Below are 27354 nucleotides of genomic sequence, written 5' to 3' on the forward strand. Positions count from 1 at the left end.
TCAGACACATAGAAGAACATAAATTGTTGGGCAAAAGTCAACATGGTTTCTGTAAAGGGAAATCATGTCTTACTAATCTATTAGAGTTCTTTGAAGGGGTCAACAAACATGTGGACAAGGGGGATCAGTGGACATAGTGTACTTAGATTTCCAGAAAGCCTTTGACAAGGTCCCTCACCAAAGGCTCTTATGTAAATTAAGTTGTCATGAGATAAGAGGGAAGATGCTTTCATGGATTGAGAACTGGTTAAAAGACAGGGAACAAAGGGTAAGAATAAATGGTAAATTTTCAGAATGGAGAGGGGTAACTAGAGGTGTTCCCCAAGGGTCAGTCCTAGGACCAATCCTATTCAACTTATTCATAAATGATCTGGAGAAAGGGGTAAAAAGTGAGGTGGCAAAGTTTGCAGATGATACTAAACTGCTCAAGATAGTTAAGACCAAAGCAGACTGTGAAGAACTACAAAATGATATCACAAAACTAAGTGATTGGGCAACAAAATGGCAAATGAAATGTAATGTGGATAAATGTAAAGTAATGCACATTGGGAAAAATAACCCCAACTATACATACAATATGATGGGGGCTAATTTAGCTACAACTAATCAGGAAAAAGATCTTGGAGTCATCGTGGATAGTTCTCTGAAGACGTCCACGCAGTGTGCAGCGGCAGTCAAAAAAGCAAACAGGATGTTAGGAATCATTAAAAAGGGGATAGAGAATAAGACGGAGAATATCTTATTGCCCTTATATAAATCCATGGTACGCCCACAACTTGAATACTGCATACAGATGTGATCTCCTAATCTCAAAAAAGATATACTGGCATTAGAAAAGGTTCAGAGAAGGGCAACTAAAATGATTAGGGGTTTGGAACGGGTCCCATATGAGGAGAGATTAAAGAGGCTAGGACTTTTCAGCTTGGAAAAGAGGAGACTAAAGGGGGATATGATAGAGGTATATAAAATCATGAGTGATGTGGAGAAAGTGAATAAGGAAAAGTTATTTACTTGTTCCCATAATATAAGAACTAGGGGCCACCAAATGAAATTAATGGGCAGCAGGTTTAAAACAAATAAAAGGAAGTTCTTCTTCACACAGCGCACAGTCAACTTGTGGAACTTCTTGCCTGAGGAGGTTGTGAAGGCTAGGACTATAACAGGGTTTAAAAGAGAACTGGATAAATTCATGGTGGTTAAGTCCATTAATGGCTATTAGCCAGGATGGGTAAGGAATGGTGTCCCTAGCCTCTGTTTGTCAGAGGGTGGTGAAGGACGGCAGGAGAGAGATTACTTGATCATTACCTGTTAGGTTCACTCCCTCTGGGGCACCTGGCACTGTCGGTAGACAGGATACTGAGCTGGATGGACCTTTGGTATGACCCAGTACGGCTGTTCTTATGTACACTTGGGGAGTGGGGAATTGTATGGCTTTAACTATCTTGGCATAGCAATGCAACATTCTAGTGCCGGAACACAATGTGTCTCTCCATCCTTAGGCCCTGATCCTGCAACTGATAGCACATGGGCAGAGTGCAATGCCTGCAGGGAGCCCACATTGGCTTCACCACCTGCGTGCAGCAGCCTGCCTGTGTGCTAAAAATGGCCAGATTGGGTCTTTAACTTACCATATCCGTCTCTAGCTATTAGAAAGCCCGCCTTTCAGTGCCTTAGGAAAGAGATCTGTGTTGTTAGGATACCGAAATTAAACACAAGTGGAAGAATCAATGACTCAATCAAAGTAGTTATCTCTTGTTACAGAGATAGTTTAGTACCCATCATGCTGTAATCTTGTCTTCACCAAAAGATAAATCACATTCAGCAATTAGTTCTAATATGGCAGGAATTCCCGGGCCTTTGCTTATTTGTGATTTTTAATTATCCCCATACTGCAAATAGTCCTGGGAAATAGCAACTGATATCTGTCTACTTGGTTTTTACATGGTATCCATATAATATCTGAGACCCTCATACCTGTGAAGAGATTTACAGAATTTGGTATTACAACTTCTAAATAAGAGGATACTCTGTGAAAGCTGGCAGTTTCTAGACTGCATACCAGAGAATCCTCGAGAGGACCTGTACAGTATAGACAGCCTCCTGAGGGTCCAAGTGAAAATGAACTGATAACAGGACTACTGAATTTGGGGGAAATATCCATCAATATAAGAAACATTTAAAGTGAAACAGGGTGAAATACTTTCCTTAAAGATGGCTGTTTAGAAAAGTTGGAGAAGTATCAAAACCTTGAACTGAAGGTATGTTGAACTGAAACTCCCAGGGGCAGATTCTCAGCTGACAATAAATGGGGACAGAAAACAATCAGATCTTCTCAGCTGGTTGTTCTCCCAACAGGGTGGAGTTGCCAGTGGGTGTAGAATTGGGATAGTCATCATCGCCTGCAGCCCCTGCTGTAGGGAACAGGGACGACGGGGTGTCATTGCCAACTGGTGTAGAAATAGCCCTAGCATCAGTGATTTGCAACTGGCTATCATCTGGCGGCTAGGCACAGCTGACAATCTAGCCCTTTATTTCTGGTGGTATATTTTCGGATTCATGTACCTGCATTTAGTACCAGATAGCACCTTTAGTCCATAAGCAAAACTCCTACTGGTGTCAATGACAGTCTTGCATCTGAGTTGCAGGCAATATGTGTCTGACTCTGCAATCCTAAGAGAGACAAGGTGGGTGAGGTAATATCTTTTATTGGACCAACTTCTGCTGGTGAGAGAGACAAGCTTTCGAGCTTACACAAAGTTCTGAGACATGAAGAGCTTTGTGTATGCTCAAAAGCTTGTCTCTCTCACCAGCAGAAGTTGGTCCAATAAAAGATATTACCTCACCCACCTTGTCTTTCTAATATCCTGGGACCACCATGGCTACCACAACACTGCAATCCTAACACAGACAAAACTCTAACTGAATTTAACAGGACTGTTGCCTGTGTCAGGATAGAGCTCTCTAGGGCTGTTAACAGTGACATTAACCAGTTTGTGGTGTACCATATTTAGAACAGGATTCTCTCATTAAATACTAACATCAGGACTGAGCCTCCATGGTGCTGAGAACCCTGAACTGCCATGGAAGTCGGAGTGTGGGAAGGAAGTACTCAGCACTTTGTGAGATTTGACTCCTTGTCTCCTTATCACCACCTTAAACTATTTTATAGCTTGAATCTAGCAATTAGGGAAAAAATATACCTTGCTTGAATAAAAATTCATACTTATACAGGTATTACAGCACAGTGCTAGCTACCAGTTGCATTGCTTCACTGTGCCAAAGCACCATTTAGTCTTCAGAAGCACTTGCAGGAATTTAATTGATTATATGTTAAGTGTCATTCGTAATAGTTTTTTTATCGCTAGCTAATGAAAATTATATAGATTCAACATTATTTTAAGCCCAATGTAGTGTAAAAGAATTAGTTTAACATACTGCAATTATGATTTTTACAACATTTTACAGAACAGAGATACAGGAGTAAAAGATGTGAATGAAATTCTTCCAGCCAGAGAGAAGGGACCATTTGGAGTCCCTAAATGAAGGAAAATGCAGATGTTCTCCTGCAGTCCAGCTGCTTGTTCCTTTCAGCCTTAGTAAATGGTTTACACTGGTTTAGGATTACAAGGTTACCTTTGCAAGGAAAAGAAGTAGAGTGTGTGACAGATATGGCAAGATCCTTGGAAGACCTTATGGTATTCAGTTTATTGTGGTATTATTGTGGTCTGGGATTGTATGTAACTTCTTTACGGGGGAGATGTGGCAAATATTGCAACCCGATGCAGTATTTTTGGGGTCCATTATTTTTAATGAATGGCTTATGTCTAACTGTGTTCTATTCCAGCAGGGAGGGTTACCACAGCTCCTTCAGGAACTAAAAACAGTGGGTGGTGATTAAGGCAAATCAGCCAGGTTGTAAACCCCCCCACCCCCACCCCCTTCCCCGCAGAGGTACAACTTCCTGGAGAGGCTCAGGTATACAAATTCAAACTAGATTCTCCACAGACCAACAGACAAAGAAAGGACTTTTGGATAAATAGCCTGAGTTTAAACGGACTCAGGGCAGTTGTTCTGATCCAGCAAACGTAGAGGACGTTCTCTCCAAGGTGGGGGCTCCAATCCTTGAGGAAGGGTTGCAAGGACCCCCTAAAACTGATGGCTGGGTTAGCACCCATATATCAACTTTTATGATTTTAATATGTTTTCTCTGTAATACTTTCACCTTAAGCATATGTGTGTACTTGCTTAGAAAGAGCTCTCTGGTAACTTATAATGCTGAGCCATGACACTGTTCACAGCCTTTCAAGAGAAAGCAAAGTGCAAACACGGGCCTGTTGAGGTGGTTTGGCTTGCTGGGAACATCACAGTGTAGGCAGGGGGCTGTGCTGCCTGGAGAATCCCTAGTCAGGAGGGAGAGCGAGGTTGGTCTCCACCCAAGAGAGGTAATGGCTGAAGAGTCGGAAGCTGACAGTGGGTGCCCTTGAGGACCACTGAGGGGGAACACAGGTGCAGTTACCTTGAACTGTGACAGCGTGCTCTAGAGGATAGGGCACTGGAGCAGAAGCCAGGAGACCTGAGTCTATTCATATCTGTGCAAAAGCCACCTGCTCTGTGACTTAGGCACCGTAAGAAGAAGTGACTTGCCCACTGTTTCCCCTCCCACTCTGACTTTTGTATCATCTCCTCCAGGCAGGGATTGTTTTTTGCCATGCGTTTGCACAGTGCTTAACACAGTGGTTCCCTAATCTTGGCTGAGGCCTCTAGGCACTACTGCAACATAGATAATAAATAAAACAATAAAAAATAGACTTGTACATTTAAAAAAGAAAGCATAAGTTCTCCTTTCCAGATTTAGTTCCTAAGGCCCAAGTGGGATGTGTGGCTGCAGGCGTCCCAGAGCCCGAAGAGCAACGAAAATCAACTCAAATAAATTCCTGGACTGTTACACCACTTCTCCATACCAATTATCATACGATAATACCTTTTGCTTTCATATCTGTGATGTTCCTTAAATGAAAGCAAAATTCTTCCCATATTACGTTATACTGACATGGCAAAAATTGAAAATGTAATGACTGTTTACAACTAGGAGACAAAAGCCTTTCCACCATCTCAGGATCAGTATCTCTGCACAAAGAAGGGTAATTTTGTTATCTGTTTTTTTAAAAAGACTTCATAGTCCCATGTACTGACAAAAGCAAATACAATTCTGGCTCAGCTGGTAATCTGTTTTTCAGGACAATGACTGAAGTAGCCTATGTAGGGCACTTACATACTCTCCCCTCCAACACTGTGTGGAAGCCCATCTCCGAGTCCCACCCCACCAGAAGAGCAAGCTTCTGCACTGAGTAGAAGGTGCATACCCTCTCCAAGGCTCCCTCCCATCCAGCCCCACTTTTGTGTAGCAGAATGACACCAATTCCATTGCCAGGGGGCCCTCCAAGTTCATGGAGCAGGAGGCTGGAGTTGCTCTTCAGAGAACAGCAGGGCCAAATAGCACCCAGAAGTCAGGAAATGGTCACATTAAGGCTGCCCGTGCAACCCCAACTCTAACTGCGTGTGCATATGAATGAAATGCAGGATTTAATTACATAATAATCATAGACACTACAACAAAATTTGCCGTAAAAATTGCTAAAGTGCCTAACGGCAGGGTTTCTCTCAGATCTCCAATATTATGAACCTTAGGAAAATCTTAAACAGGTGCCAGGAATGCAGAGAGAATGAGGGCTTAGAGAATCCTTGCTTCAGCCTCTGTACACCTAAGACTACACTCTTAGTATGCAGGTAAACTATCTGGGCAGGCATAACAGGGTGCAATTTTCCTCAGCTGTGCACTTTGCGAAAAATCTCACGCAAAGTGCGCTGTGCATGCAAATCCAAATAAATTTTCACTGGTGCACTCAACAGGCTACTCCTCAGGGAAGACTATATCCTTATCACAGGTTCAGCCTTCTACCCCCAGCTGTCTCGGCACTAAAGCTGTACTTCAAGAAGTTGCAAGAATTATTTGTTTAATACATTTGGAACTGTATCCCCCTCCCCTTTTCCTTGTACTCGAAAATGGTTTATTTGTTTTCATTCATATATTCATCTTTGGGAAGAGACGGCTCGATTCAAAGCCCATTGAAAAATCAATGGAAGCACACCCATTAGCTTTGGATCAGGTCCAAAGTACTCATGAAAATTTTCAATCTAGAAGGTGAACATTTCAGAAAAGTTATAAGCAACTGATGAAATGGGACTAGAATGGAAATGTCCTGCCTCTTTAACTGCAGTAGCACTTAATGCTGCTCCTGTTATTGCCCTGACTCAAGAAATCATCCCTGTTCAGGAAAGCACTCAGGCCTGGATACAAATCCCACTGAAGATGGGCTCAAACACATACAGTAATTCACATGCTTTCCGAAATAGGAACTGGCTTAAGCATGTGATTATGTGCTTTCCTGGACCAGGGGCATAATGCACCAGGCAGATGGACAGAAACTTTTTCTTGCCAAATGAAAGCACCCGAATTGAAAGAATTATTTCAATAGTGCTTGCCTACTTATTATCTCAGAGACTGTCTCATTGACCACCTTCCCTCCCATTCACAATCATACATCCTCCCAATGGCAACTGCAACAATCGTTTCCATGGAAAAGTCAAATTAGGGATGCCTGTAATGTGACTTCAACCCTGGAACCAAGGAGTTTTTAAAAGGGCACGATTCAGTGACCTATCACAGTTTCGTTCCACTTTAACACGTTATCTATGGATAAGTAATGTTAACACGATCCATTCTATGTGTAGCAAATTTGAAGTTGAGGCTGATACTCTTTCCTTAACTTATGCTTTTGTGCTTAGATTGTGCAGCACATACAGTACAGTTATCTTCCGAAGCAATTCATGTGCACCCTGATAGGGAATGTGAAATTATCCACAATTCCAAAACCACAGTAATATCAAAGCAAATCATCTGAACCTAGGGAATCGAACCATTATTCAGAATTTTATGGCTGGATTTACATCACAGCCCAAATATTAAATGTTGAATTCTCCCCTCCCCTGTGCGGCTCGGTGAATTTGTGAATCAAAACCTGCAGGCTGGTTCCTAGGGTTTGGAAGTACAGCAACTCCTACAAATTAACATGGATCTTCACTTTTAAAGAAGCTGAACATGGGTGCCACCCTGCATAAGTCTGAGCCTTTCTTATCTCTCCCAAATGTCCCTCAATCCTCAAAGCAGCCCTTTTCAACCCCAGCAAGTCCTGCACTCAGAATGGAGACCCACCTGAGGGGACTCAGGCAAATTCCCCATAAAGAGCAGAAGACGGCTACAGTAATGGGAATGAGAGTCAGGCTTAAGAGGTGACAAAGCCCAGCTGGGGAAAGGGCTGGGTGAGACCCTGATGAAAGCAGGGAAAGCTCAGAGTAAGGAAAGCACTCCAGGCAGGGAGGACTGGGAAAGACCCTGCTTAAGCAGGGAAGAGGCAAAGAGACCCTGAGGAGAACTTTAAAGGCTGTGTAGGAAGTGGCCAAGGGAAAACAAAAGTGCAGGCAAAGGAGCAGAACTAGCTGCTCAGTACAGAGTCCAGAGCTGGAATCTAGAGTAAAAGATGGAACTGGGTTCCCCTACCAGCCCCAAGGAAGGGGGAATACGAGCTTATGAAAAGGGTTATCGAGCCCAACCAAGGGTCTAAAGGCTGAGTCAAAGACAGGTTGAAGAAGAACCCCAAAGAGGGGGAAAAGATATTTGTTTGTGTTAAAGACATTTTGGGGACTTTCAGTTTGGACAACTGTGAACCAGGAAGGGGTGGACTTCAGATGGTAACCCGGTGGTTCCTCCCCAGTGGAAGAAGATGAATGATTCAGTTACACCAAACTACACACCACAAATAAACAGTGTGTATAGTGGAAAGGCAAGCTCTCACTGCTGCAAACCTGTCACTGCTATAGTAAAGAGCAAGGTCAATTTAAAGAAAGATCTCTTTATTTTCATTGAAAATGAAGTTGCACAAATGGCAAATACGCAAAGGTTTTGAGTTACTATGTTATATGCTATAAAACAACTGAATTATCACTTGCTTTACCTTAGCACCTAATGATATAATTTTGGGAACAGTGTAATAGACAAGTTAATGCTGCTGTAAAGTGGATATCTGATAGAAGTTTTTATCACATCCACATTAATGCCAAGAGCGTTCAGTGCCATTAGTGTTATTACGATGAATACCAAAGTGCTCAGATACCACAATGAACCTGAATAGACGAGAGTTAGAATATAATGAGTAAGACCATTATTTTAAAGCATTAGCAGAGATTTGTTTGGCTCTGCCAGTCCTTTTCTGTGCCATTATCTGTCTCTCTCTCTCTTTAAACACGCCCAGTAGCTGCTCCCAAACGATTAAGACTTTAAAATCCGATGGGAAACACAAAAAGCAGAGCTTCTTCTCGATTCAGTGCCACAGCAACTCAGCACAGCCTGCTGGGAATGCTGCAGAGAAATGCAACCAGTTTGCACACTTGAGACTGAGTGCTTGTACTGCTGCGATTTACTTAGTCTCCATCAGATGGATGGTGAGTCTGTTCCTGAATATGTAGAGAGTTCTGGCTGATTAACTACAACCTGTCTGGAAACAGCAGCATATGTCACTTGGCTAGTTAATTACAAGCAACTGTCTGAGGCAAACCATTAAACACATACACATACGTTTCCCCAATAAATCATCCTAGTCTATATTTACACAGTGGTCCGTACTAAGGCATAAATGAACTGCCTGTTGTATTTTAAACACCAAAGCACCCTGGCATTATGTATTAATCGGGACTGAGTAGAAGGAGCAGGCATGGATGATTAGATAAATTTTGCTTTCCCCGAGAGTTTAGACTGGTCAGACAACATGAGGAATAGAAAGGCTTAATCCCAGTATAGACTACTAACCTGACTGCAAATCTGAACAAGGAATGAATGGATGAACAGAGAAGCTCTTGAGATTCATTTGATAAGTAAATATATTAAGTTCTATAAATAACTGAGTGCTTCTCTTTTGACTATATTTTCTTTTTTAAAAGTAGCTGTTAGAAACATCAAGACTAAAAGAAAAAAACAGCACACACACATTGTGCTTCCTTTTATTTACTACTGTAAAGCAACTTGAATCACCTTTTGTAGCCATCTATTACTGCAGTGGCTATTTCTAAATTAGTAGAGAAAGACTTTGTGCGACTGTGAGACATTTACATTGCATGGGGACATTTCTACAAATTTAGTCCGTGACCCTGCAATCAAATCCACTATAGTAGACCACTGCACTCATACAGATCCCCATGGAAGTCAACGGAGGCTACAGTGCTATTTGTATTTTACAGTGCTTCATGAAGAAATTGAGTTCATAGTGTATTAAGGCTATATTTCTATAAGGTACAGTGAGTGGTTCAAACAAAAACAAACCAACATTTATTGTATTTTACTGAAGAACTTATTTCTTAATGTGACCTTGACATGGAACACTCCACAAATAGTCAGTTGTGCAGTTTATAGCACTTTACTGATATTTTTTCTAGAGACAGGCAGGCAGAGACACACATATCATACTTCTATTAAAGAAGCATGATGTTGTGATTAATGTATAGGACTGGGACTGAGAAAGTCTGGATTCTTCTCCTGACTCTAACAGAGACCATATTTGTGACCTTGGGCAACTCACTTAATTTCTCCGTGCCTCAGTTTCCCCCATCTGTGAAAGAGGGATGATAATCTGTATCCTACATTCCCTCTAAAGGTTTCAGAACTTTAGATGGAAAGTGTGACATTGTGCAGTCTATATGGTTTTATAAAAACATGATAATAAGTGAATATAATGTAACTGGGATAGTTTTAGAAAAATATGGTAATAAGTGAATATAACGTAACTGGTATATGCTCCATGCAAAAGGTCTCTTGTAAGGTATCATTACAAAGCTTATAATCTACTGAGTGTGATCATCCGATTTGTATAAATGTACCACTCTTGTATCTAAAACTAGAAATATGAAATATAACTCTGAGGGCCTATTGTAATTATGCAAAGTGTGGGCCATTAATGATGGTTTGGAAACTTGATGACTCCCATTAACAAGGACCATTATCCACAGATGGCTGTGTTTACCTGTGAGTCTTCCTGTATATGTGTGTGCTGGCAAGTGGGCAATAAAGTCTTGCAGTGACATGTGATCATGTCACCTGAACTGGAATCCATCTTTAACCTTGTGCTTTTCCAGTGAGGGGGGGTGGAAATCCAGAGGGACAAAGGGTTCCCGCCTTATGCAAAAGATATATAAAGGGGTGGAACAGAACAAAGGGGAGAGAGGAGCCATCATGAAGAATCCCCTAGCTATCACCTGAGCTGGAACAAGAGCTGTACCAGGGGAAAGAATTCTGCCCAGGCCTGGAAGGTGTCCAGCCTGAGAAAAAACTTACTGAAGCATCTCTGAGGGTGAGATTATCTGTATTCAGTTTGATTAGACATAGATTTGCGCATTTTATTTTATTTTGCTTGGTGACTTACTTTGTTCTGTCTGTTACTACTTGGAACCACTTAAATCCTACTTTCTGTATTTAATAAAATCACTTTCTACTTAGTAATTAACTCAGAGTATGTATTAATACCTGGGGGAGCAAACAACTGTGCATATCTCTCTAATCAGTGTTATAGAGGGTGAACAATTTATGAGTTTGCCCTGCATAAGCTTTATGCAGGGTAAAACGGATTTATTTGGGTTTAGACCCCATTGGGAGTTGGGCATCTGAGTGCTAAAGACGAGCACACTTTTGTGAGCTGTTTTCAGGTAAACTTGCAGCTTTGGGACAAGTGATTCAGACCCTGGGTCTGTGTTGGAGCAGACGGGAGTGTCTGGCTCAGCAAGACAGGGTGCTGGAGTCCTGAGCTGGCAGGGAAAACAGAAGCAGGGGTAGTCTTTGCACATCAGGTGGCAGCTCTCAAGGGGGTTTCTGTGATCCAACCCGTCACAGAAAGTGCTACAGAAATGAAAAATACTATTTGTTTTTAAATCAGTGAAGATGATAGTTATTTCCATACAGAACATGTTTTAGCTAAGAGGCAGTTCATAACATCAGTTCAAAAATCATATTTGGTACCCAGAAGTGAGGCTCACAGAGCAGCAATGTAATGGATACAATATAAGCCACTCCCCACAGCGTTCTCAACTGTTGCTCCACTGGTGTCTTACTGTCTGTTAGTTTAGAGTTCCTGGGAGTGTGTCAGTGGGAATGCATGTTTACTGAGAATTACAATACTTAGTACTTTGTATCTCCAAATTCCTGCACAATTACTACCTAATTCAACACAAATTAATATAAGAATGAATGCTAAAGGGGTTATATTTCTTTTTATTAATGACAAACACAGCAGTTCTTACTCAGGCAAAACTCTCTGCAATGAGAGTATTTCCTCAGTAAGGTTTTGCCTGGTCAAGAGTTGCATGATTCAGGACTAGAGATGATAAACTTTTTGTAAGAGCTTCTTTTGCTTCAATGATGAAGGGCAGAGACTGATAGGAGGTGGCCTGCCCCTCCACTATTCAGGGAGGGCCAGGAGCCATTCTGGCCCTTAGCACCATGGCTCCAATGAGCCATTTCAGTGATGCAAAACTGATGAGATAAGAACTCCTCACTCTCGCCTCCTCTGTCATCTCATGTGCACTTTCGCCCCACCTGTGTATCCCTACCCTAGAACATCCCATATGCAAGGGGTTCCTGCACAGGTGGCACATAGGTCCTCTATGCTGGGAGTGTTCCTGAGAGATAATTAAATTACCTGCCCGTTTTAGCCAGTTAAGTTAAATTAGGCTGAGGTGCAAAAGGGTCACACGGCAACTGTGAATCTGCATCTTACTAGGTAGCTCTCTCACCTGAGGGCCACATGGACACTCCCACAGATGACACAGCAGTGCAACACTAGGAGAGCAGCGCTGCGCTGACAGTGGTGGGGCACCTCTGGATGAGGAAGGAACTATCTGAAAGGAGTGGGAGATAGCTCAAGTGTCCTGGCCAGCATTTCCCCTATCAATAAAACAGTTATTTTTCCTCAGAGGCTGTACATGAGTTATAGCTGAGAAAGCACAACAGCATTTGCCTATGCAGTCACTGCAGTACAAGAGCAGAGCTCATTATTTTGTGATATACAAAAGGCACCTTCTAAAACCCAATCCCACTCTCCACACCCAACTCATATCCAAGTTCATACTTTTCCGGAACAAAGTACATCAGGCCAACTTCATTCAGTTTTCCAGTCCCATATTATATCCTATGATTCAGCAGTACCAAATCACTTTAGTGTGCAATATTCATAATTATTTATTGCCCAACACAAGGTTGGGTGAGGGAATAGTGTCGCCGACATATTGTTAGACCCACATTTTTCACACTGCCTTGCGGATGAGGCTAAAGATTAATTGTTTTCAGCTTTTTTTTTTTTTAAATGAGGGATGACATTGTACTTGATCCCTGATGGAACTATTAAAGCAGCAGCCATGTTGGAGAGGCACATGGATTCTCACAATGTTTAACGTCTCTCTCCACTTCTGTTCATGTTATGAGATGGCATCTGGCAACTTTTTGCAATTTCTTTTTGTGCAGGTTCTTGCACAGGAAATTCAACAAATGTTTTCAAGCTCCCAAATGCCTACTGTCCGTGTACCTGACAAAAGATAGCATTTAGCAGCAAGGAAACCAAAGGTTCAACACTATTCAATAGATGCAGTTCTATTTTATCAGTGTGCCATTAACAAGCGCCCAGGGGACAGCGACGAACCGTATAATCAATGGCTTTGGTAACACAGGCTGACAAAAAGAACCAAGATATATACTAAGCCTAAATATTAGGTTGTTCAGGAACGTCGGCTTTCTTTAAGGGAGGCCTCAGGCTCAGATATTTCCGAGAAACACTTCATTTTTAGGCAATTTGAGTCATTTAAAACTAGACTGGACACAGCACATATTCCTACACTGGAAGCACAAGGTGGATTTATCTGATTTATATGACTCTTAACTTTTAAAAAGGATTGTCCTTATATCTGTATTGGTTGGGCTCAACCTCCTGAGCACTTCGTACGACTGAGGCTTTAGGTTGCACTAAAAACTGCAACAAAATTCCAGCAACCACTAGTCCATTACCCCAATTAAAGTACATTCTTCATTATGGCTGCGGCTCACATTGATGGTTGTAATAGAAAACAAATCTAACAAATGCCAAGCTGCATGCGGTTCAAACTATGGCAAACACGGTAACCTTTCCAACGGGGATTTTTAGGAGGGCCTGCGTGGTAAGACCACAGATATGAATAATTCTGCAGGGCTCTAAGCATCCTCAACTCCAACTGAAGCCGATGGGAGATGAGGGTGCCCATTATCTTGCAGGAGGGGGCTCTGAATGGCCAAATGTAGAGATGGGAAAGGGGCAGCATGGACATTAAATGCAGACAAAAGAAACCTAAGGGAAGATGAAGGATGGACTGAGGGTAATAATATCCACAGGGAAAAACACTCTCCTTCTGCCTTAAATAATTGACTATTTCATAGAATATTTATTCACATAAGCCATAAATAACTAAGTAACACCTTTATGTGCTTCATTATTTTCTCCAATAACTTTAAAAAGTCAGATTTAAAGGGCTCCATGCCAGCTACAGTATTTATGCTATGAAATGTTAAATACATGATAATTTGTAAATGGTCTACTAATCCTTTGATTTTCATTACCTTGGTATCATCTAGATACCGGTAAGAAATAAGAGCAGCTGGGAGTTGGTTTCCCCCAGGCCACCCTCCTCTCCTCCAGATTAAAAGCAGCAAACCAAAGTGAAGTCTCCAGAAACAGACCCTGATCTTACAACTTGTTCCACATGGACAGACCTCTCTGCCTGCATGGAACCCCACTAAACTCACTCAGTGAAGCTCTACAGGGGTGCAAGTTTCCACCTATGAAGAACAAGCTGCAGCATGAGGAACTTGCTCCCCAAGGTTAGCAGACAGGGCTCCAAGACTTTCCCTGAGAAGTTATATTTAGGCCAGAGGTTGTTCAGGCACAGTCTGCCTCTCATTATGGGTGAGAGCCTCACTCCCATTCTTTTATGTGGATAAAAGGGTCAGGTTGGTGTAAAAGGTCTCTAGAAGCCCCAGTTCTAGCTGGGGGAGGACTCCCCTGGTATAGGCATTGTGGAAGATGATTGCAGGTCTCTTTCAGAGGAGCCCATCGCAAGCCCTGGAGAAAGGAATATGTACGGAATGGGGCTACAGATTGGAGGGGCATGTTGGGGGCAGGATGGCTGCACTGTGACCTACTGGGCAACCCCAGAAGGCAGTGGTAACTCAGACAACACCCCAAAGAGTTGTCTAAGTTGATCCGGAGCCTCTCCAACCCCCAGAGCAGCCCAAATTTGGGAGGGCACAAAGGGGCCTTAAAAGCAACCTTAGACCCTTCTCCTACTGGGTTACAAGTTCTGTGCTGTGCCTTTTAAAGGTGCATCACAAAATCTCACGCTATATATACACACTTACCAAGCACAACAGGGACTTGATCTTGGTTGGGGCTTCTAGTCCTACTGTAATATAAATTAATAATAATTGACTGGCTTCTTCTTTCCCTTGTTGTTGTTATTATTAAATGTTTATGTTCTGGTAGCACCCAAAGGCCCAGTGAGAATTAGGACCCCATTGTACTGGGCACTGCACAAAAATAGAAATGAGACATAGAAAAGAAAACCTCTACCCTGAAAGGTTTCCACTCTAAATCTACTCCCATATAGATCAGTTGGGGACAGGTCATTTGGTTAGTGCAGTCCCATGCTAAAGATCCATTAGCCTTGGCTAGTGTAGGACAGTGGTTCTGAACCTATTTACCATTGTGGACCGCAGCTGCAGCTCTCTGTGTGTTATGTGGGCCACATCCACACAATATATATATTACCTGTGTGGCCCTGAGGGTGTCACATGAGCCACAGCTGTGTGCTGATTGGGCCACAAGTGGCCCACGGGTTGAGAACCATTGGTTTAGGGGATCCTCACCAGTGTCCACAACCTGAAAATCCATTTTCCATAATTATAAATGCCACTGAAAATCCACCGGGGCTCCTACTAAATTCATACATCAGGACCGTACTTGTACAGGAAAAAAGGCCACTTACATTCTTTCTTAAAATCAGACAGTACTTCTTCTAAACCATAAATATGAATTCACAGGAACTCTGTAGTAATAACAGAAACAATCAAGCCATTGTTAAAGATGGGCACTCAGACAGCAAATTCAACATTTACTTTTGTGGCCAAAAACAGTTGTTGCTACTAACCACTTTGAATTTCATCTAGCTCTTTCTGCAGGAATGGTATCTCCTTTAGCAAATGATGAGCAAACTGCAGAATGGAACAGACCCTGAAGAAGAGGTGAGAAACTATTTGGAGAGGTTTTCCTTCTGTTGCTAGGGAAACCATCTCCTTTGTTTGGGAATAATCAGAAAAGCTGCTTCATTCACATACACATTCTCAGAATGTGTCATGTCATTTGAAAACAAAGGGAAATTAAGACAATACTAAACAATATAACAGCATAATTCTAAGAAATGGCAGGTTAGCGATATGAAGATTCCCATCTCTCTCTTTTTTAGAGGAAGGCATAGTAAAAATAAAAAGATTGTTGTTAGGAAATATTTCAATTGGATTTGGGATATGAAACATAGAATTCAAATTCATTTTTTAAACATTGTTACTGTTTTACCTCGGATGGCAAATCAAAATGAAAATATCCTGGAATTTGTACAAGTAAGCACTGTTATTCTTGCATTATGTGTAGGCAAAACTCCCACTGACTTCACTTGAACACCATTTTACTTGCATCAGGATTGTGGGATTGGCCCCTGAGATATTGCTTCAATTACACAGGAGATCTCTCTCACGTGTCTGTGCTAAAATACTGAACACACTTTGTTCTAGTCACCTACAGTGTGCACACTCTTCCACTCAGTACCCAAATCAAAACAATTCTTCTATTTCACAATTTGTATTGATGAACGTTTTAGGAGTTTAAGCAAATATCGCAAATGTGAGGCAAGTCTCCCTTCCTATCTGCATTGCTGATCTCTATTGTACACTTAAACAAACACAAACTTGTTAAATGTGAACAATGTGTTTAGTACTGTACCAGACACAAAAACCTTGACTAAACTGACTGTCCCCCCACCTAAAATTTTCCACCATTGGGAGTGCTAATGTAGGCAATGCACCAGCTGTTGGCATTTCAACAAAAGCATTGTCTAGACCTGCTGTGAGCAGGGTTAGAGGATGTGGTGAGTGAGATGCCAACAGCCACTCTGTACTGGCACTACAACCATTGGAGTTACACTGGTGATAGCAATGGTGGGAAGTTTTAGGGGGGAAAGGCTAGTGTAGAAATAAATATGCAAACAGTCCTTGCCTCAAAGAGCTTCATATATAAACCTTTCAATTGCTCAGTGCTTAAAAATTCCATTGGCAGCAATGGGAGCATTGTGCATTGACTGAGTGATAAATTTGCAATAGCGATTATGTAGTGTCCCTCACGGCAGAGAGGAGATAGGATTCAGATGCAATAAATACAAACAAGACTGTTCATGCCAGCTGTTGAATGCCATCAGGTGTCTCTCCATATCCAGCACTCATGGAGTGGACAACACTAAAGAGCCTATCTACTTTGCATGTTTTTTTTAGCTGGCTGTTCCTCCCTAGATTTGTTCATGCACAGTAACTGATACGGGATTAGCACATGCATATTGATTAGAAAATCAATATATTACTGTGAAATTCCTGACATTTCATCGGAAACTTTCAAAATGACTGCCATTTTAACTACTGCTGGTGGGACTTGAAAACCCCACACAAACTGCACTTGACCTACCTATGGTTCTTTCAGCGTTCAGAGTGTAGGTGTATTTTCTCCTCATTCCTAGCTTCCTCTTTGTGTACAAAATGAATAATTAAGCTAGTCTGTTGAATGAGAAGCAATCGTCTTTCAATAAAAATGTTGCTCTTACCTCTGAATTTTCCAAGTGAAATGTGCAGCAGCGAGTTTAGCAGCAGGACTACCTTTGATCTTAACCAAAAATCACATAACTAAATCCCCGTATTATTTAACATTGAATGTGCTGAGCGCTTGTGTGGTATGACTGTGCTCTTAAACTTAGAAGGATGACATGATTTCATGAGGGGCTAAGAACATCTAAATTCTAGTCCTGGCTTTCCCATTGACTTGATAAGAGGTCTTGAGAGTACATTATTGTACTCTCTCTGTCAGTGTCTCCACCAGTATTACAGGAACAACACTTACCTACTGTTCTTCACCAGAGCATTGTGAGCATTAGTCAGTAAATGTTTATAAAGTGCTCAGAAGTGGTAGAGTGCTATACCAGTGCTAGTGTAATGCAGCAGTATATGATACTAAAACGTGGTGCCGTAAGACTGTAATTCTGATGTCCATCTTCCTTCTTTCAAGCCTTCATGAAAATAAGAAATGTACCTCACGAGGCTCTCTCAGTGGGAAACAGGGTTTGATAAATTTAGCCCTTACTGTTTTGATTATCAAACATAAATGGACACCGGAAGTACAATTCTGTTTCATTAGTGCAGTGAACAATTACCACTAAGGAATTACTTTCTCTGGATGAGCTATTTAAAAATAAATAAAAGTTATTTACTGCTTGTATAAGTACAAAGAATGTCCTGTAAAATACAGATGGAATAATGTAAACAGATCTGTCATGGACCATGAGATCTTGCTCGTCAGGCTGCTAATGAAGGTACAAAGCTGCAATCCTTCTTTGGAAGGTTCTGTAACGACCCTGATGGCAAATCAAATCATTTTATTTTTTAAGCCTGACACTTTACAAAAAAAGAAAAAGAAAAGTTTATAGTGGAAGATACTTTAAGAAGACAACGAGGAGTAGAGGAAATCTGAAGATAAAAACCCTTCAATTAAGACACCTGACTGAATTTTAGCTTAGCTTAAGCATTATTTCATTGTCAGTTTGACTCAATTATTCTAGTTAAACACATTTATAGCTCCATTAAGGTACATCTTGCCCAGCTTAAAACCTGTTTCAGAGCAACATTAAAGAGGAAAAACCCTTTCTTTCTTACCGGAGACTGTAAATACTAACAATATGGTATTACAACAGAAATATTACCCCTCCTTTGAGACAAACATTTGCTGTTGACAGAATATCAATGCATACCTATCATAAAAGGAACCACTGCATCCATGTAGTTTTCAAATATATATATCTGCCTCCCATAATTACATTATTTTGACAGAGGTGCTACTGTATTCAGTCAATTGTTCTGCTTTTCAGGAAAAAGCAGTGATGATTAAAAAAAGAGAAGGATAGCATGTTGGAGCAACGCAGGCAGATTTGAATAGGAATTGGCGACTTTATGCAAATTGAAAGGAGTTATAATGGCAATGTTTACTGGGTCTCAAATGCCTATGAAATCCTAAAATCTGTATATTCAAACGGAATTACAGAACAAAAATCCAATTACATCCAACCCCGTGTTAATCTCTGTGGGCTTGTTACATTTCTGAAAAGTTTTAGCAGCAAGGTATTCCAACCAAACACAATAGTGCTTAGGCTTTGATTTGCTCAATAGATAGTCTTCATTATTGAGCTCAAGACGGTACTGTAGGATTTAGTTACTGTCAGTGCTTAATTTGTAATGAAAGAGGTACTGGGCCTCAAGCAATTAGGTGCCAGGGCTCAAGCAAGTTTTTTACATTCATAACTGATGCAGCAAGCCCAGAGGTGCTGGGGCTATGAACTGCCCAGCAAAGAGGGGCTGGGACTCAGTCCTGGCAAGCCCTGGCGCAAATTAAGCACTGGTCACTGTTTATATCACAACTTGCCAGTGAGGAGGGCACGTGATCAGCCAGACTAACTGTCATGGTTAAACTATAGCCCAGACAAAGTGATGTATATAAAGTGATCCAGCAAAGCTCCATCACACATTGTCGGGAACAGGTCTGATATATTACATATATAGTGGACAGTGAGACAGAGGAAGTAAATGGCTTGTCTACTTCAGATTCTTCTTCATCTGTGAATGGGCATAATAATACTTACCTACCCCAAAGTGGTGTTTGTGAGGCTTCATCAGCTCATATTTGTAAAGCACTTTAAAAATGAAATATACTCTCAGTGCTAAGCATTATTATTTTGAAAATAAATACACCGACACACTGATATAAATCATTCCCTTTGCTGATTTTATCAACTATGGTAAAATACAAATGTTCATTACTGAATACATTTCCATTTTATCATCCAAGGACAAGAACGAAGCTCAAATGCTTTCAAACTACTACTACCGAGAGACCGATATTAAAGAATAAAATACTTGCTGATAGTGGCCGAGATACAATTCTCTAGTACTGCTGTATGAGAATACAGAAATATCATTTCACTCAGTCAAGAAACCAGGCGTTCCATGGTACAAAAAGAGATACCGGTACATCTATTTGCTTGAAATGGCCAGTATTCTTTATATTGAAATATTAGCGAGATGAGACAACATCAAAGAGTGGTAAATGTTCATTGACCAGAGAGAGACTAAACTCCACAGTTCAAGGAATATGGAGATATATTTGGGAAGTTCTAAAAATTACAGAAATTCCTTGTCACAACACAGACATTTACATTACATCATTACTATCAACGTTCACTTGAGCCCAGACCTGTACAGATTTTAGATCGTGATTTTCAAAGAAAATGAAGGCAATGTTCTTTACTATAAAGCTCAAAGATGAACACATCAACAAAGTACTCCTACATATAATTATTATTTTTTGAGAAAAGTCATTTGAAAATATTCTAATGATTCATTACAAAATGTACTGTGCATGTACTGTGTACTAGCCAATGGCTTGACCCTGCTCTCATTAAGTTAATGGCAACACTTTAATTGACTTCTAGGATGTTTGCATTTTGCAGGATCGGGCCCAAGGGCTGGTGTGGAGGAAATGCAATGAAGAAGAACAACAAATTATTTATTTACATGAAGTAAAACTAAGCATTTCAAAGGCTACACCACTGCTCTGTAATAAGCAACACTGGTAAGGCTGTCTCTTAGTGGTTTCATGCTGAATTTAAATTAATATACTGTAAACGACAAAAGGTTTCTATGGGAAACCTTCTGTGAAGCTGCCTCTTGCAAGAAATGGGTCACTTATCTTCTCATACTAGGCAGCACTCTAAAATATGTCTATCTATCTATCTATCCATCCATCAAGAGTTCTCATCCCTCTCGCCAAATGATTTATCGCTGTTAGATCCTAATCTAATTTCAGGTGAGCTCATCTTTTTTTCTGCCCTGGAGCCATTTTAACTTCATATTGCTCTCTTTTCACACAACCATGAGAGAATACAGAGTCCCTTAGCCATTAAAGATGCTGTACTGACATTTTACTTTAGCCGTTTGCTGTAAAAGTCATCATTATTGCTCCACTCATAAAGAGACCTTTTCTAAGAAAAACAAAAACAAATTGCTGGCATTAGATCAAACCTTACCCTCTGGAGCCCAAAGTGGGAAAACGACAGACCTCAACACCTTGCCAGAGCTATGAAAGCTTCCAAAACCCTCCTGGGCAGGCAAACTTTCTTATTTTAATAAAATATTCTTTGAGCTCTTGAGGCTCCCAACACGTCCCTGGCCACATTCGTTATTCTACTGGTAGGCACACAACTCTGACTCCCATATGCCTCTCTATATTGCAGCAGTTTTCTCTCACCAGCAGCAAATAGTGCTAAATCTTCAGGGAAGAAGTTTCAGGAATAATCTTTTCATCTGCCTCATTCATGTCTGCCTCCTTTGTTCACTCTCACACAATCTTCTTCCGCTCTCTCTGCGGCCATCATTACTATCTGTATGTCTCTTTTAAACTTCCATGCTTAGCCATGGCTGCCTCACATTCTGCTCATATGCTAACCTCAATCTTGGCCCTTAATTCTACATTTGAAGGTAATTTCTTGCAACACTGCATAAAGCTTGGAATATTTGCCGTTTGATTGGAACACGTACTTAGCCAACCCAAAGGAGCATAGCTCAGAAAGGTATTTGGTGTTAAGTGGTCGTATGTTCCTGCAGTAGTTGAATGGATATCCAAAGGAGTTTTTTCCCCCAGAGTTTGAATGTCTAGCGAATAGCCTGCAGTAAATTTGTAACATAAGCAGTGTACTTTATTATATTTCATGAAACATAATTTATATCCATCAATCAAACTCCAGAAGATTAGTGACTTTCCAAATGCTATGTGAAGTGAAGGAACATGAAAAAAATAGAATAATCAATCCTTACCCATTTATTCACTGGCTACAAGTATAAAGAAAATATCATCTAAATATATAGTTAATGCCCAAGAAAAGCTTCTGTCACTCCGTACTTACCTTCTCAGAGGCATTTTCAGACATTTCAAAGCATAAGTCGATAGTAAGATGGATATCAATATTGCTTCAGGTAATGGAAGAAAATGCATCTCTGCAGATAATTAGATTTACCTTTATAAATATGAGTGAAAATTTGAGGGCATGAGTCAGTTCAGTTACAAAAATCAAGGAAAAAAACCATCGGACCTAAGTATCCTCCCTGCTTCTTCAAGCAGAGAGGAAGCAGGTGAGGTGGATCACCCTGGAGTTCTGGAAGGTGGGGGTAAGAGAGCACTGACTTCACAGCATCCTCCTCTCTACCTCACTCCACTGAAGTCCCTCTCTGAGCTCAGTCTCCTTAGGTTCTGGCTCCCTAAGGGGCTGTAGAAGGTACACTCTGTGGAACTCTCTCCCACAAAGGCAGAGGAAAACCTTTTGGGTATCTGTCCTTCAATTAACTCTTCTTCACACAGCGGCTGTTGTGATGGCCCAGGATTCGTTCCCAATAGAGCATGACTCCAACAGGAGCGATGGTGTCTCAACAGCAGCATGGAGGGGCTGACCTTGTGCATGGGACTTTGGGTTCCCCTCCCTGTGAATCTGAAGGGTCAGCAAGATTGGGAGGTTGGCCCCCCATGCCTTGTCCCCTAATCTCTCTCACTTAAAGAGAAGGTCTGTAGGAAACTGCAAGATTTTCTTTGTGGAGTTTCCTGGCACCCTATTCCCCTCATGTAAATATCTCTATGAGAGGGTTCAATCTGGCCCATAGCTAGGACCCATTTAAAAGAGTTGATTCTAAAGTAAGGCTTAGGACCTGGGCAATGGGTAAAGATTTAAAACAACCATCAAAGAAATACTAAACTCTCACCACAGAATGTTGACATGATGTAATAATTATTTTTCCAATGGCGTTGTCAATAATTGAAAGGAGGAATTTTAAAGATACTGACAATTTTCCCAACTCAAGAGATTTTTCTTGTAGTAACCTAACTCCTTGGCGCACACATAAGTAAAAACAATATGAAAAACACATAAGCAAAAATACAATTGATGTCGCTACGTAGTCTGTACCCAAACACAATGGTTACTACACTACGGTATATAATTAAACCTGGTATTCAGATAGTGTCTCTGAAGATCAGATAGTTGAATTTTCTGCGAAAAATTTGCTGACGCATTTCAGAATGTGTCCCATGTGTACTTTAATTACCATAACTTTCACATTACTGATCTACCATTTAACTGATAGAGTAAATATGATTTTATAACAACACAGTCAACCAAAATAGTACCATACAATTCAATCTGCACTTAGGTTCAAAGATCTACTGTATATGGATAATAAATAGGATACCATACTGTAAGACAAGATAAATTAGAAGAGATAGATGGCCTTTATGGAATATTACATCTCTCTGAGAATTGTATTCTCCCAAAGCTATGAAATCTGACAGTAAGCACCCCACCAGCCACACTGACCAAAACCAACACCTGTTTTATTAGAACACAGGACAGCTTTAAAAGAAGAGCCATTGATCATTCAAATCAATCATAACTGTGTATTGCTATGGCTTTTTTTCTCTGAACACCTAATAAAGTGTGACAAGCCTGTCGGCGGTCACCTTAAAGAGATTGGGAGTAGGCTGGATGACCCCAGAGATCTTTTCCATCTCTCATGTCTATGCTATTGACTTTTATCTTAAAGGAGTTGTGGATCAAAGCCTTGGCAGAGAAGCTGATTTTCCATAAAAAAAAAAAAAACACCACCACAAAATTCACAGGAATTTTTATCAAACCATTTGCATTTCTGGAGCTAGATAGTAATAGACAGACAGACAGCGCGCTTTATCCTACATGACACAATTACGATTGTGTACCCTGTGGCAAAACAATCCCTCCTACCAAAGTTAATATTTGTCTGAGACACAGCATGGGGGAGGTTTGCACTGGAGAAACAGACAATCAATGATTTTTACAGAAGCTCTGTTTATTCATTAGGAACACAAAGAACCTCGCACCAGCACAAATAAATCGACCAAGATCAGTCTCACTCTGTCTCCCCCATCCTTAATATGGTTTAATTAGGAGTGGCATGACACAGTAGGAAAAGAGACCGGTTCACTGTGAGACCTGCTACTCACTCTCTTACAGTGTAACGGCCCCCCTTCCAACTGCCCATCGCTTCAGGGAGCTAATATCCAAGTGGGTGCCACACAGACTCTAGAGCACCTCATTGCCTGCTGTTTTCATGAACACTAACCTCAAAAGGAGGAAAATAGTGGAATATTACCAAGGTAAAGACTGCCTTTTATCTGGCTGGCGCCACATCACAGATACAGTTTCAGCTTTGCAGAGCAGAATGCCCCCAAAATGTTTCCATTACTGGTTTCTTGTTTTTAAAATGTTTAGGGACCACATACGATGAAGGCAATAAAATGTCACTCTTGGCTTTCAAATGAAGCATGAATGATCACAGTAATTTGCCACTTGTCTTACTTCTGATCCAAGATGTAACGTATTAATGCAGGAAGAACCACGCTGTGGGACGCATGCTAGATGACAGCACTGAAGCATGCTTTCCTTTCTTGCATGGTATGGCTTTCCAAGCAAAATTGTTTTTTGACTGTTTCAACTTACTTAAATGGCCAATTTCCAACACTAGCTTTTCAAGCCCAAAATTAAAGTACGATCAGTAGGTTCATCAGTAAATGCAACACAAACCGCTGAAGAAATGAGTAACAGATGCAAATACCTGCTTGCTGTGCAGTCTGGGTTATTTGTTGACTCCGCTGTGCATTGTACTGAACTGAGGCAATGGGTCTATACTGCTGAGTTGCTGAGGTAGGGTATTGACCAGATGGGTAGTAATACACTGGCATCTGTGGAAAGCAAAAACACTGACTTAGTACTTATGACAGAAACTGAAGACATACAGAAAAAAGTCAGGTGAAGTAGTTTAGTTTTACTGTAATCAAAAGAAAAGATTTGCATAGTACATTTTCAAGCACTGTCACTTAGTTCCAATTTTCTCTTGCAATGTGATTATCGATGTCTTAAGGATTAAACAATGTTAGTGTGTAAGTTGAAAAACCCTAAATGAAGCAGGAACATGAATACAAATGTTCTTCAAATACTGAATTACTTTGTTCTCAACTAATTTAATGTCACAGAGAGAAGCAGAGAGAAATAGCAGTTATTTTTAAAAATTGTGTAAGCAATGTTACATATAAACAAGAGACCAAAAAAAAAAATATCACAGAAGTACCTTATTGCACAAAATTATAATGCTAATATGAATGTATTGTAGACCATATGGAAAACAATTAAATAAACTCTGGGGAATATTAAATGGACAATTGAGAGCAGAAATGGCCTGGAGTCAAAATGTGCATGTTGTATGAAAGTGAGATATTTGTATGTATGAAAGAGAGTCTCCATTGTCAGCCTATCCCTCTTTAATGGATAAGTGCTTACCTGCATGAATCTCTCCCTTTAAAGCTTCTAGCACATTTGGCAGGAATATATTATGGATTAAAAATGATTAGCATCCCTCCTCTTTCAAAAGCTTTTAGTAGGTATTGAATCAGCTAGTGTTGCTAGCTATTGTATGTCACAGAACAGAGTATACTCAACTGCCTCCCCACACATTGGAAAATGCAAGTTTGAGGGCAACTGAACACAATGACTTTTCTTGCACACTCGTCATCACCATTACAGAGACATCGGAGCTAAACAGTTTGCGCTGGCCCTTAGTGAGTTCAATAGCACTCCACATTTGGAGCAATTCTATGATGGTTAGTAAGATAAAATATAAAGTATACAGGGGCACCTCTACAAGATCTTCAAGAGAACTTTTGTTGTTGTTGTTGTTCTTAGACTATTTGAAATGTCTGTCTGTGCTTCTTTATAAACCAATGGAATTATATTGGTTTCCACATTTAGTATTTGGCCTGTTTCAAAAAAGAGACACAAATGCTTTTTATTTTTAATACAACAGGAATTAGTACATGTGGGTCAGATTCTGCCACCTTTATTCATGCTGAGCAGTACCTTAGCTCAGGAGTAGTTCCACCGGAGATAACCGGACTACTCATGGAGTATTGCTCAGTGAGAGTAACAGTAAACAGAATAAGGCCATATATGACAGGTATTTAAAGAGCCAACAGAATCCCTTTAAAAACAGGCTAAAAATCTCAGAGATACAAGGCTCTTTATCACCAGAGAAAAACTACCAAGAGCAACAGAACTAAGTTACAGAAATACACATACAGTGCCAGGCTGGCACTTGAAAGGGGTCTAATGAAATTTTTTACCCACTACATAATCACCTCAAGATGTGCCATTTTGGCTAATGTTTCTATAGCTCTGTACGAAAACTCTCACAAAAGCTTCCCAGTGGACACTGTTTTACAAAATGGTGATAACTACAGGAAAAAGAGAACAGGAAGAACTACAAGGAGGAAAGTGAGGGGAGGACACAGTTTATGAGGGTGAACCATAGATGGGAAGTGGGGAGAGGACTGAAGGAATTATAAGGAGAAGGGAAACTGAGAATCAGGGAACCTGGACTGGGGGAGGTCTCTGAAGGGAAGAGAACTCCAGGCAAATTGGCAGAATTTAGAGGATCAGATATCAAATCTTTGTTTTTCTTTTGAACCCATGTAAATACTGTTGCTTTGTTTTGTCAGGTACAACCAGCCATAATCAAACCATGAATGCTTTAATCTGAACATGTTTTGAGCTATTCCAGCTCTGAATAACGCGGAGTAATGCTAAATTGTAGCCTGCCTTTGAACTGTGCTTTATCTTTGAATACTGCAATACGAGCGATGGGCATAGCGTAAGAACATTTGTCCCCAGATCTAACTGTCTGGAGTTGAAAAATCCCAGTTTTAAATGCATGATCTAATTTTACCCCAGCAGGACAAGGTTAGTGAGGCAAACTCACACGGGTAAAAGAGGCTAAACTCTTAAAACTTTTAAAAATAAATGGCCATCTGAGAACAATATGAGTTACCTCTTGCCATTAATAATTGTATGGAAAGTTCATAGGTATCAAATTAAAAACGTAGCCCGAACAGTTTAGGTCTGGAACTGAAGTTTTAGTTGAGCCTGCTTAGCCTATTCTAATAACTGCTATAACACTTAGTAGCACTTAACATTTTTAAAAGTACTGTACAGCCATGAACTAACTCATCTCTGTAGCTACAAGGATTTTTTTTTTTTTAATTCACTGGAACTGAATACATTTGTTATATACTCCATTTACTAGCTTATCAGTACAGCAATCTATCACTTTGAAAAATGTTAGTGGCATGGAGCATTAGATGGAAAATCATTTAATTTGGGGTGATTAATGGTTGAATTTGATAGTAATCATGCATGGATGACTTGCTAAGAATAGACGTTTTTGTTACAGAATATAGACATGGGTTAAAGTGGATTTTAGGCTGACAATCAATGATTTATTGATCTTGTAGGACATACTTTAATTTGTCTTCTGTACAGCTCTCCTTCAGCCTACAGACACGATTTCACCCCAAAAGTAATCCAAACCTGATATTTGCCCACTGTGGTATTACTTTAACGAACAGCAGAATTCATAGAATCATAGATACCAAGGAGACCACTTACGTCATCTATCCTGAACCTCCTGCACTTTGCAGAATTACTCGCTACCTCAATCCCACAAACATCTTCTTTTACTTGTGCTTGACTACAAATCATTACCATCTCCCGGCTAGTCTACTGAAATGCCCAACTGTACTTGATGTTAACAGCTTTTCTTCTAATCTAAGGCTAGGTCTGCATTATAAACTTTTGCTGGCAGAGTTTATTTCATTCAGAGAATTAGTATAAGCTACACTGGCCAAAGCTTTGCCTGAACTTGGAGGGTGTGCCGCTACAGCTCAATAGATTTATAGCTATACA

The 27354-nt window shown here is 40.6% G+C and overlaps 1 protein-coding gene across 15 annotated transcripts in view; it reads right to left on the reverse strand.

The window, feature by feature from the left end:
• ARPP21 (cAMP regulated phosphoprotein 21) overlaps positions 1 to 27354 on the reverse strand; it is a 150186-nt gene that overhangs the window by 41086 nt on the left and 81746 nt on the right. For all 15 annotated transcript variants that reach the window (XM_065398015.1, XM_065398013.1, XM_065398016.1 and 12 more), the window contains one exon: positions 24176 to 24302. In XM_065398015.1, the coding sequence (XP_065254087.1) occupies positions 24176 to 24302 (127 nt within the window). The remainder of the gene's footprint in view (positions 1 to 24175; positions 24303 to 27354) is intronic.

Source organism: Emys orbicularis, chromosome 2, assembly GCF_028017835.1.
Source record: "Emys orbicularis isolate rEmyOrb1 chromosome 2, rEmyOrb1.hap1, whole genome shotgun sequence".
Lineage (NCBI taxonomy): Eukaryota > Metazoa > Chordata > Testudines > Emydidae > Emys > Emys orbicularis.